Raw genomic sequence first — 13,513 nt, forward strand, 5'->3', positions numbered from 1 at the left:
TGTTTTGGCCGTACACATACGCTTTCGCTCTGATGTCTAGTAGGCGAGGAGCTCTGAAGCTTGTTTTTCTGGTGGTGATCCTCGGGTTCTTCCTCAGCATCAGTTGCCCGATGCTCACATTGTACCTCGACTTTTGTAACGACTTGGTGATCGTGCACGACACCGCGTGCCTGTCCACGACCGTGGATCGCTCCTCTTGTGAGAGCTCCTCCATCAAAACTGCTTCCCTCGTCGTCGTTTTCTTTTTCGTGTTTGCTTAAACTGGATTTACCGCGTTGTACTCCACTTGCTGTATCATCTGGAAATGCCGGAAATGCCGCAATTCAATTCTATTCAAATGATAGACCCCTCTGCACATTGGGAGTGTGTGAAAACTTATTTCCCTGATTTCGAGAGAGAAAATAAAATAAGTGATGATCAATTTTTAAGCAGGAATAGAAAACAAGCTTTCAATTATTATCGAAAAATTTGTTGAAATGTTTTAATTGTTTTTTTAATGAAGAAAATCTCAGTTTTGTGAGTTTTGACGTTTTTAATTTCAGCTAAAACTTTTCACACTTTCCTCCTACATACATTAAATTGCTTCATGAAACATCATGAGGACTTGGATTGAACATATAAAAATAAAATAAACAAATATATTCTGTTTGATGAGGAATAATTTGTGCTTTGATTTAAACAATTAACTTACTTTTGAATGGAGTTCATTAATATAATTTGCCTTGATCGGTTTGATGAAGATTTTTGAATATTTTTTTGTGAACTAGATTGTGCCTGATTCCAGAACAACATCTCCTCGATCTTAACCACTCCTTGATACATCGAGACTTTTGTTTGTGGCTCACTGATAAATGAATGAAGGATATTCAAATGTTCAATGAATGAGATACTAACGATGGTCCAAGGGAGATCAAAGTTTTATTTTTCAATTCTTCAGTAAATATGATTCGGAAGAAAGAATTTTTTTTTTTGGTTCTCAACAATTGTAGCAACACCAATGCTGGCCACTGTGATGAAACCAGAAGTTTGAAACACTTTCACAGTTTATAGATGGACACATTGTTAACAATTGATTCAATATGGAACAAGATGTTTTTTTAATAAAGGTCTTTGTAATGTTTTCTGATTGTTTGCTTATTATCCAGTCATGCTGCCTGGCATGTGGAGCTTCTCATGAACTTTCACCAATTTTGTCATTCTTGGGCCCATGTTCAAATTTTATTCCAGGTAACCTTCGAACAGGTTATTCTCGGTGACCTGTATTTTTTTCCAGTTTACCTGAATTTTATAATGTTTGCCAACTGCTAAGTGCTAATTGTAAATATATGGGAGATTAAAATGCGACGCATACCCATGTCAAAATTTATATTTTACTGTCTGTGGAATGATCATGAGGTTTCGGGGAATTTTTAGCTGCTTTTTGTTTTTTTACAATTCTTCAGTAAATATGATTTTTTTTTATACTGTTTTTGTGATATAAAACCATGATCTTTTCTACACCCATTACCCTGTCACCAAATTTATTTTTGCTTCTGTATCCATCTTCTCCTCCCGCTACATTCTCCTTTACCCCTCAACGTTACCCACACATCCCTTGTTATCCATCTCCTTTAATTTCTCTTTCAGTCCTACTGTTGACATTTCCTCCTCTTTCTACTGGTCCTTTTGTTATGTTGCACGTCCTGATCCATTCTGTGTTTTGGCTCTAAGACGAGTCTTGACTTCGTATACAAAAAGGCAAATAAGTCAGGGAAGGATAGTTGTAATGGAGAGATGTAGAGTACAAGAACTGAAATTTTGGGGATAAGAAAACTTCGATAGATTGGTTTAGGGCTGTTGCAATCTGACGATTACAAAGTGTTCTTTTCTTGTAACAAAATCTGTAAAATGAATGGAGTGGAAGTGACTTGCCATCAGAAGACGGCAGGGTCAGTGTTGTGATACAACCCAGTCAATAATAGTTCAATATCAGTGAGATGCAAAGGGAATCCACTGAACACCATCATCCTGCAGATACCCTCCAACTTTTGCAGCAGATGAAGAAAATGTGGAGGAGTTTCATGGAAAGTTGCATGAACTGGAAGTGCAGGTGCCTAAAGGAGATGTTTTCATTATTATGCGAGACAGTAATGCAAAAATTGGAGAAGCAGGAGCACCAGCGATTTATATAAGCACTGACATGGTATCCAAAATGAGCTGGAGGAGTGAATGCTGCAGTTCTGTTTGGAAAATGAAATCGTAATTGCAATGGTTAACACAATTCAACGAACCCTGTGTAGACTGTCCATCACATGCAGTAATTAACACAAAATCTGAAAATGTTAAGGAATCGGTGATGTCTAGTTTTTTGCGGGAATGTGCAATCACCAATCAGCTCCGTCACTTGCCAAGCCAGTCGTTCCTTATCAACCATTCATTTGAATGCTAAAGCCACTTGCCGAACATCCGATACTACTGCAGTCGATAGTGGTACAGTTCTTGTCCAGATCGGGATGTACACTCGGCAGTTACTACAAGGTAGAGGTATGTAGACAGCACACATGGATGTTGTACATATGGGCAGATTTGGATCTGTAAAGGGACTCTCGACAGGTGTGTGCTTGTGCTTATATGCTTGGTTACGGGTGCTGTGGTGGCAAAGTTTCATCCCGTATCTTATGATGATGATGATGATGGGTGGTGGGGGGGATAAACTTTTAAGCTCAGCAGCGTATGAGTGATCACATTTTCCTTTGTCCTCATGACTGTTTCTAAAGCAATTGGTTATTTGCCCCCATTGGACTTTATCCGAAATGGGCGTTTATGGATTTGGTCTCGATTTTCGCGTCAGCGTGTACGTGCGTGTATCCGCAACAATATCTCAGGCATGTGTGGACCAATTTTATTCATACTTGGCACAAAGACATTACATGATGGTATACATATGCACATCATTTTGTTTCGCGATCAAAGATGGCCGACGGGTGGCCATTTTAGTTGTAAAATAAAAACCCCGATGTTAAAGTATGTTCAACAGTGGAACTCGTCCTCAAGCATTTACTGATGTTGGTCAACCTTAGCAAAAGCACAGTACATGATGGCAAACATATGCACCTCACTTTATTTTGCGATCTGATCAAAGATGGCTGACTGGTAGACTAGCGAGCATTTTAGTTGTAAAAAAACAACCTGTTATCGAACATGTCCTCAACCATTTACCAATCTTGTTCAAGCTTGCTACACAGATGAATGATGGTTTATGCATGCCCTGAAATTTTTTTTGGAGTTCAGATCCAAGATGGCCGAGTGGGAGGCCATTTTGTTCCTTAAACGTGTCCCCAGCCATTTCTCGGATACGCATGGTCCGATTCCATCACAATGCAGCATAGCATGACCAGACTAGACAAGGAGTAACATTATCCTTAAATATGACAAATGACATTTCAATGACAAATGACACGAGATTGATTTCCTGGGATACTATGTCTCTTCAGCAGGCATTAGTCCACTGAACATCAATGTTCAGGATATCAATTGTCTTCCAGATCCAAAAAACTCATCAGAACTTTCCTCGTTTCAAGGTGTAACTAACTTCTACCTCAAGTCTGTTGAAAACTGTGCTGATGTGGCTGAAGCACTACGCATATTACTGCAGAAAGACCTCCCATGAAAATGGACCAGCAAACAGACACAAGCATTTCAGGGTTTGAAAATAAATAAAAGTGCCCAAATCCTTGAGCACTTTGACCCCCACAGACCAAGAATGGTCACCACTGATGCTTCAGGAATTGCCTTGAATGCTATACTTTTGCAAGTATCCAACACAGTGGATCGACCTGTTGTCGATTCGTTGAAAACAGTCTGAGACTGAACGAAAGTACTCGACAGGTGAATGTGAAACCCTCACCTGTATATTTGTGTGCGAGCACTGGAATGCGTTTCTCTTCAGGAGGAAATTCACACCACAGACCGACCACCATGCTCTCACAACACGACTTCCGATGACGGGATCTGGTCACAACCAATTGCGCATCTCCAGATGGTCCGGTTAACTTCATCAATAAGTTAACAATCTCAATAATGAGAGTTAACTTTGACGTCCGGAATGTGACAGGTTCGAACAATCAAGTTGTGGATATGCTCAGTGGGCTTGTCGAAGACAGTAACCCAGATGTATCGACAACTACTGAAGACTGAAATGTTATAGAAATACACTTCGACAACTTCGTGACAGCAGCCGAGTTAAAGAAAGCTTCAGCAAGGGACGCCACTCTGAGGAAAGTCTGCCATTTCATCCAAAACATTTGGTCTCGCCGAACACCAACGCAGAAGTTTGAACCGCACTTCAGATAAATCGATTTTCGAGGAGAGACTCCGGATGGATGGACAGACTCGGTTGGGGTTAGAGAATGGCTTTTGTTTCATGAAACACGAAAATCTAAAAACAATAAATGTACTTAATTTCATAAACTTTATTAATAAATCAACAATCCGATCGTGAATACATCGTCATAATCACAAGTAAATGATTTTAATGATTTGAACCAAAAATAACCTCCACTTTGTGCATCTCTTGAAATAAACTTCCATCATGAACAGAACGGAATCATCCCAAGGAGCAAAACCGCACGGAGTCATCCTCGTGTCTATAAACCCCAATAGCGGGTTTAACGGGGTCCATGAAGTTCCCCCTGAACACATGCAGGACCCGGGAGTCCTGGAAACACATCAACTCTCCCTCCTCATAATCCAACAAGAACCCAAACCGTTCAGGATTCCCCTGCACTAACAGGTCGGTATATTGATTGTTGTGCATTGCTGTGTATTTGTTATACCGTTTCTGTAAACACCAAGACTCGGGATTCTCTCCTAACACGCACTCTCCCCGTTCCCCTTTCCTCTCCATGGAGTTTGAACAGATTCCGATTCTGCACCAACGACTCGAACTCACATCGACCTCCCAGTAGTGACGGCCCGACGAGAAACTCTCAGAGGAAACAACTTGTGCATAACGACCAAACCGATCAGGATGTTCTGGGTAGGGTTGGTCGGTCCGGGTTCGAGTCGCCGTCCTGAGGTCCTGGGAGATCATGATCGATATATTTGCAGAGTTTAGGTCCAGACTTGGGGTCTGCCCATCTGCAGACACGAAGAGACAGGTCGAGGGCTTTGATAGACAAAACGACAAAAACAAAAACATTTCTTTTTTAACCTTTGAAATATTAAATACATTTTTTATTTCATCTTCTTTAGTAAACGTAATTCACCCTGTTTGTACCTGGTGAGGAATCCCACGATGATCCCATTGTGCCTCTTATTCAAATTAAATAAATAAACCCCTCCAACGATCAGTGATTATTTATTTTCTCTTCAAAAATACATTAGTTTCACGTGAATTGTAACATCTTGTGAATGTGTGAGAGGTAACATCTTGTGAATGTGTGAGAGGTAACATCTTGTGAATGTGTGAGAGGTAACATCTTGTGAATGTGTGAGAGGTAACATATTGTGAATGTGTGAGAGGTAACATATTGTAAATGTGTGAGAGGTAACATATTGTGAATGTGAGAGAGGTAACATCTTGTGAATGTTTGAGAGGTAACATCTTGTGAATGTGTGAGAGGTAACATCTTGTGAATGTTTGAGAGGTAACATCTTGTGAATGTGTGAGAGGTAACATATTGTGAATGTGTGAGAGGTAACATATTGTGAATGTGAGAGAGGTAACATCTTGTGAATGTTTGAGAGGTAACATCTTGTGAATGTGAGAGAGGTAACATCTTGTGAATGTTTGAGAGGTAACATGTGAATGTGTGAGAGGTAACATCTTGTGAATGTGTGAGAGGTAACATCTTGTGAATGTGTGAGAGGTAACATGAGAGACTTCCGGTTCTGGGTTTGCAGCAACGGCAGATTTCTCTCAGGGCTCTCTGCCGACTTTCTCAAAGTTAATTTTCCGGTCGTTATTTGTCTCGTTTTAACTGTTTATTTTCTCACCTACATGTTTCTGTGTGTTCAGAGTTCGGTTTTGTTTAAAAAATCGTGCTATTTTGTGAGTTTTTGTCGACCTTGTCTTACCGGGTCCCTTGAGGCCGACCTATCCTTCCCCTCGAGGTACATGATCATTTTTCTTTGTATTCTCTCCCAATTACCTTCGATTTATATTTTCCCCACTTTCCCAACGCCCCACATCCCTCCCAACTAAACACTCTATTTGTTTGTTTTGTTTTGAATTTAAGACAAGAAACAAAAAAAACTACCTTTCTCCCTGCACCCCACAAGTCCTGATTCTTCTTCTTCGTATTCCTCTTTTTCTTCTTCCTTCTGCTGGCATACCATCTTCATTCTACTTGAGCTGACCCACTCTCACCAATACCTTCACAATTTCTTCCTACAACCTTTCATTTCAGAATCTTACGTATTCTTCAAAAATACATCAAAAAATAATAACCTTCCTTATATCATTTCAATCTATACGCCTGCAACCACGTGTCTCTCGACTCTTCCTGATACTTTTCATCGATCCATCAGCTTCACTCTGCGTTTACCGTTTCAAATTCACAATACACCTCCACGATTTTACTTCAACCTTCCTTTTTCCGAATGTTATGCAATCCTTATTTAAAATAAATAAATTCACTTTTGACTCTACACCTCCCATAGCCATGTGCGTCTCCCAGTGCCACGTGCTCCTCCATAACCACGTGATCTGTTTCCACCCTCTGTGATTACCGATCCAAATTCACCATTCACCTCACGATTTTTTCTGCATCCTTTCTCTGCCCTCTCACCTCCGTGTCATCACTCCATCTCAAATCCTCAATTGGCTTCTGCCCCCTCTCTTGCCCCCTCCTCCCCCCCAGCACCACAAAGCCTTTTCTCCTCCTCATCATCTGGCTCACTCCCCTAGCTCTTCTACAATCCCCCACACTCATTCAACAACTCTCCTTACCTCCCTTCTCCTCCTCCCTTGTCCTACCCTCCCCTCCCCTCCTCTACACCCAAAGTCTCCTCCCTCCCTCATCTTTAACAGTCTGGATCTCAAGCATCCAGGGCCTTCGCTCAAACCTGACATCTCTCCATACAGGTTGCCACTGACAAACCAGACATAATGTGCCGAACAGAAACTTTCCTCCCTCAACACATCACTGACTCCCAAGTATCTCTCCCTGGTTACTCCCTCCAGTGTGACAGATCTGAGCCTGATCCTGGTGGAGGAATTTCTCTCTTCATCAAAGACTCTATTTTTCAATCTCCATGCACTGCCCTCACTCCACCACACCGCCAGGAATACCTCTGGATTCGGCTTCCCCTCCACTTCAACCTCATGTTTATATGTGTGGTGTACCATCCACCAAACAGTGATGACTCCATTTACACCTCACTATCCGAAAACATGGACCAACTTCTATCTTCTCCTCCAAACTCTCTTCCTCATATGTGGTGACTTCAATTATCATCATGCCAGTTGGCTCAGTGTACGTCATTCACCTGTCATGGCACTTCAGTAAAAGCTTTCTGCGACTCATTGGGACTGACTCAATCGGTCAATTTCCCGACATGTATCTCAACCAATGGTGCTCTATCTCTTCTGGATTTAATTTTGACAAATTTCCCTGAAAATATCTGCCGTCATCCTCCGCTCCAATCGGTTCTTCTGACCACGTGCTTGTCAAAGTAGACGTCTCTCTGGCTGTTATCAGAGAACCACCTCAATGACATAGAGTCTGGCATTTCACTCAAGCCGAATGGCAGGGTCTCCAAGCAGCCATCAAACTTCTAGACTGGTCTCACATTGCTACTTTCTCCAACATCAACTCATCCTGGGAATTCTTTCAAACAAAACTTGCTCTCTCTCATGCACAGATTTTTCTCCTCTCATCTTCAGTTGGCCTCCCCTTCCTCCCACCCATGGTTCACCGAAGCTTGTGACGAGGCAGTTGTCCTGAAACAACTTGCCTTTGCCTCATGCAAAGCAAACCCAACTGAGCGTAATCTCAGTTCCTTCCACAAAGCTTGGAACAAGTGTGTATCTACCCTCAGGAGAGCCAGAAAACAACATCTTTCAAAGCTCAAGTCTGAACTTTCAAACCTCTCTCCCTCCTCCAAATCCTGATGGCATCCAATCAAATCTGTTTCTGGTGTATGTTCCCCCTCCACCCCCTCCCTTACCTCAAACGGCCACACTGCTGAGACCGCACGAGAAAAGGCTGAATGCCGAAACTCGGTGCTTGCATAGAAATCTTGTGTCCAAAACCCATTGCTTTCTGTACCCACCTTACCCAGTCGCACACAACTGGCCCTGTACTCTGTGTCCTTTTCTCCTGACAAGGTGGAGAGCTTGCTATCAAACCTCGACTCAGATTCTGCAACCAGTCCAGACGGCATCAGCCCACATATTCTAAAAACCTGCTCCTCTGCTCTTGCTCACCCTCTCTCTGTTCTATTCACCTTCTCATTTGCTCAAGGTCATCTGTCATCTGCTTGGAAATCAAACATTACCACCCTGCATAAAAAGGTGCAAAAACAGATCCCTGCAACTACAGACCAATCAGCCTTCTCCCAATCATCAGCAAGGTTATGGAATCCATCATTGCTTCAGACATTAAATCCTTCCTCTACTCCAATGGCTTGATATCAGATCATCAACTTGGTTTCAGACCAGGTCAGTCTACCCTGGATATGCTGCTTCTGCTATTCCAACAATGGATGGAGGTCCTCGATGCCGGACATGAAATCAGAGCCATATCCCTAGACATATCACGTGCTTTTGACACAGTCTGGCACCCTGCCCTGCTCACCAAACTCTCTTCCTATGGTATCCAAGGCCATCTCCACTCATGGCTCGCAGTCATCCTCTCCTGTCACAGGCACCGTGTGGCCCTAAATGGAGTTCTTTCATCACGTCTTCCTGTCCAGACTGGAGTTCCTCAAGGTAGCGTTCTGGGCCCTGTTCTTTTTCTGGTTTTCATCATTGATCTCTCCGACTCTCTGGAAAATCCTCTTTATCTCTTTGCTGATGACTCCACCCTTTGCCATACCATAGGTCATCCCTCAGACCGACAAGCAGCCACTTCTTCATTCACTGCAGATCTGGGTAAAATCACAAACTGGTCTAACACATGGAACATGTCTTTCAATCCGGACAAGTCTCACACTCTCACTTTGTCTATACGAAAGGACCGTTTGGAACCCAGACCATCCCCTCCCCCATCCATCCATCCACTTTCTCAACAATCCTCTGGAAGAAGTCCTTTCTTTCAAGCTTCTGGGTCTCACTATTTGCCATAATCTTTCCTGGGAAAGCCACATTTCCAACCTGCCCTCCAAAGCCAGTCACCGACTGGGAATCCTCCGTCATGCAAAGTCCTTCCTCGGCGCACCTGAGCTCCTGACCAGATACAAAGCTTTTGTCCACAGCCTGATGGAGTATTGCTCTCCCCTCTGGGCTTGTACTCCTGCCTCTCACCTTTCTCGGCTTCATGCTGTGGAAACCAAGGTATTTTGGATCATTAGTATCTCCCGCGATGAGGCTGAGTCTTTGGGCCTCTCACCCTCTCACCGCAGGCAAGTCCGTGGTCTTTCTGTCTTCTACTGTCTCCTCTCCAGTCTCGCCCCCCCCATCCCCCCACTCTGTCTGCGATTTGTCCCCACCATATTTCCGCAGGGCAGGTCTGCCAACAACCCCCTTCTGGTAAAACTACCAAAATCACAAATCACTGCCCACCTTCACTCTTTCATTCCTCTTTTTCCCCGCCTTTGGAATAAACTCCCTCACTCGGTTCAATCCCATTCTTCCCTCCAGGCCTTCAAAACAGCTGTCCACCACCACCTCTTATCGTCCCCCATCCAAATCCTCGATCTTTTCTACCCCCGTTAATCCACCCCAAACCCATCTCCTTCAAATTCCCTGCTTTCCTTCCTGAAAGTCATTGGAATGTCCATCTTGTATACCCCGTGTTCCCCGCCCCATCCCTCTCCCTTCCACAGATATCCTAATATCTCTGTTCCCCACAATTTTGTCCTTCCCACTCCCGCCCCTCTTGCCTCATGCCCCCTTTGCTGTGCGTTGTTTGTTAGCTCTCACACGAGCCTCGACAATGTGTACAAAACAACAAGAAAAAAAATCTTGTGAATGTGTGAGAGGTAACATCTTGTGAAGGGGTGAGGTAACATCTTGTGAAGGGGTGAGGTAACACGTGAATGTGTGAGGTAACACGTGAATGTGCGAGGTAACACGTGAATGTGCGAGGTAACACGCGAATGTGCGAGAGGTAACACGCGAATGTGCGAGAGGTAACACGCGAATGTGCGAGAGGTAACATGCGAATGTGCGAGAGGTAACATGCGAATGTGCGAGAGGTAACATGCGAATGTGCGAGAGGTAACATGCGAATGTGTGAGAGGTAACATGCGAATGTGCGAGAGGTAACATGCGAATGTGCGAGAGGTAACATGCGAATGTGCGAGAGGTAACATGCGAATGTGCGAGAGGTAACATGCGAATGTGCGAGAGGTAACATGCGAATGTGCGAGACGTAACATGTGAATGTGCGAGACGTAACATGTGAATGTGCGAGAGGTAACATGTGAATGTGCGAGAGGTAACATGTGAATGTGCGAGAGGTAACATGTGAATGTGCGAGAGGTAACATGTGAATGTGCGAGAGGTAACATGTGAATGAATGAGGTAACATGTGAATGAATGAGGTAACATGTGAATGAATGAGGTAACATGCGAATGTGCGAGAGGTAACATGCGAATGTGCGAGAGGTAACATGCGAATGTGCGAGGGGTAACATGCGAATGTGCGAGAGGTAACATGCGAATGTGCGAGAGGTAACATGCGAATGTGCGAGAGGTAACATGCGAATGTGCGAGAGGTAACATGCGAATGTGCGAGACGTAACATGCGAATGTGCGAGACATAACATGTGAATGTGCGAGACATAACATGTGAATGTGCGAGAGGTAACATGTGAATGTGCGAGAGGTAACATGTGAATGTGCGAGAGGTAACATGTGAATGAATGAGGTAACATGTGAATGAATGAGGTAACATGTGAATGAATGAGGTAACATGTGAATGAATGAGGTAACATGTGAATGTGCGAGAGGTAACATGTGAATGTGCGAGAGGTAACATGTGTGTGCGAGAGGTAACATGTGTGTGCGAGAGGTAACATGTGTGTGCGAGAGGTAACATATCAATGTATGAGGTAATATTTTGTGAATGGATGAGAGGTAACATATTGTGAATGTGTTGGAGGTAACCACTCATTTCATCTGGAGTTCACAATGAAGTTACCAAAAGTGATAGTTTGATCCTCACCAAAAGTGATTCTTCTTCACCTGCGAACGTTTCAGTACCAGCAGAGGGGTTGGCAGCGAGGGGGTGTGGGTGAGACCTTGATGTGGGATTTACATTTCCCTATTTCTGGAATCAGAGAGCCGGTTATCTCATTTGTATTGAAGTTGTGGAAGTGAAACATTCCACTCTTTCATGAGAAAACATGAAATTATTTTGTCCAAGATTCCCAGTGAGAATGTCACATTTATCTTTGTTGTTCGAGTACGATGAATAATTACCTTCGCCATCTTTGATGGATGGAGGTTATCTTTTCACCTCGATGTTTGTCTGTCTGAGCATGATATCTCAAATCGTTTTTAACGGATTTTGATGAAACTTGGTGGGCAGGTTGGGTGTGTGACAAGAACAAATTGATTCGATTTTAGTGAAGATCCGAATATGGATCCGGTAATTCTTCAAGTGATTGTTCACCATTGGAGATGGGGCCAAAAACGATATACAGCATGCAATCTCAAAAAGATGGATGGATTCGGACGAAGCTTGGTGGATAGGTTTGGAGTGTGAGAAGGACGAATTGATTCCATTTTGGTGAAGATCTGAATCTGGATACGAGAATTTAAATTTGTTTCAGTGATTCTTTACCGTTGAGAGATGGGACCAAAAACGATAAATAGTATGGTCTTTCAAAATGTTGTGGATGAGTTATGACAAAACTTTGTAGATGAGTTGGTTGGAGGACAAGAAAAAGGCGATTCGATTTTGTTTCAGCACTGGATTCAGATCCGGTTTATCAGCGGCATACAAAATGTAAACTGTTGAGTCTGGCAGAGTTATGTGCTCTACTGATTGCTGTTCTAGTTTGAGAAGTGTTTGTTTATTATTTATGAAATCGAAGATACACAAGTATATTCATTTCATTTGTCTGTTTGTTACTTGCAAAATCGAAGATTTCTTCAATATGATTGGTCAGTTGTTTTTGTTATTCTGTGTTTGTCTGGCTGTCTGTCTGTCTGTTTGGCTGTCAATCGCCTACAGGTCACAATTCCAAACCGACCGTCATGAAACTTTACCAAGGTGTAAAGGTCGTCTCAACTGAGAAGCCTATTGATTTTGAGGTGAAAGGTCATCTTGAGGTCAAGATTCTAAAATTATCATTCTTTTTCATCCAACTGACTTGAAATTTGAACAATATTTGCATTTTGCGTCGCTGAATTGGGAAACCAACCATTTTTGTGATCAAAAGGTCAAAGGTCAACTCAAGGTCAAACTTCTAAAATCATCAATTTACATCCTAATAACTTGAAAGTTCAACAGGATTTTGCATCATGCATCATTGAATTTGGAAAACATTTATTTTTGAGGTCAATAGTCAACTTAGGGTCAAACTTCTAAAATCAATCTGAAAAATAATCAATTTTCATCAGATTGACCTGAGCTTTGATGAAGATTGTTTGTTTAAATCTTCACGAAATGGACAATTTGATGTATCCATGGCAACTTTTGGAGAGGGGGTGGATTTTGCAAGTATCGTGCTCTGCACAAAGTTTTTTTGTGTTTGTTTGCTTGTTTGTTTAACATAATTCCACACTGATCAAAAGGAAAGGTAACCAGCCGGTAGAGCTGGTCAAAAGCTAAAAACGTTATTTTAAAGGTCAAGGTCTCAGGAAGTCCACGTTTCCTGACAAACCTTTTGAGATAACTTAGCACAGAGTCATTGTTAAGACTTCCAGTTTGTGTTTCCACATTCGACTCAAGGAACACTTTAAAATCTGAGGTTGGAAAATATCCTCAGGTGTCATTTTCTCAAGCTCTGTCAAGATCCAAAATTTGGATTTCAAGTTTATATTTCTACAATCGTCTATTTTCATCGGATTGACGTGCAATTTGAACAGGATTTGTATATTTGGTCATCAAATAGGTTCACCAAAAAATTAGAACAATCGATTTGGCCGTATTGACAATTAAACGGTTTCCATGACAACAATTTCACCAATAAAACGGGACTTTTGCGATTTTGTTGTTGTATCTCAAAAGGTTTTCAAGATTTCAAATTTAAACTTACAAAGCGTGTGTGTGTGTGTGTGTGTGTGTGTGTGTGTGTGTGTGTGTGTGTGTGTGTGTGTGTGTGTGTGTGTGTGTGTGTGTGTGTGTGTGTGTGTGTGTGTAAAGTTAGGTCAAAATCTGTTAAAGACCAGTATATCCATAAAGCCATCCATAATATG

At 42.5% G+C, this 13,513-nt stretch overlaps 2 protein-coding genes across 3 annotated transcripts in view; both read right to left on the reverse strand.

Annotated features, from left to right (window-relative positions):
- Window positions 1–13,513, reverse strand: part of LOC147033431 (uncharacterized) — a 319,898-nt gene that overhangs the window by 6,845 nt on the left and 299,540 nt on the right. The gene's annotated exons all lie outside the window — the stretch shown is intronic.
- Window positions 3,554–13,513, reverse strand: part of LOC147033432 (nuclear factor 7, brain-like) — a 64,436-nt gene continuing 54,476 nt past the window's right edge. The window contains exon 8 of the mRNA XM_085871630.1: window positions 3,554–5,118. Coding sequence (XP_085727756.1) covers window positions 4,586–5,118 — 533 coding nt within the window. The 3' untranslated portion in view covers window positions 3,554–4,585. The remainder of the gene's footprint in view (window positions 5,119–13,513) is intronic.

Source organism: Eptatretus burgeri, chromosome 2, assembly GCF_056783735.1.
Source record: "Eptatretus burgeri isolate ZD-2024b chromosome 2, Ebu_testis_v1, whole genome shotgun sequence".
Lineage (NCBI taxonomy): Eukaryota > Metazoa > Chordata > Myxini > Myxiniformes > Myxinidae > Eptatretus > Eptatretus burgeri.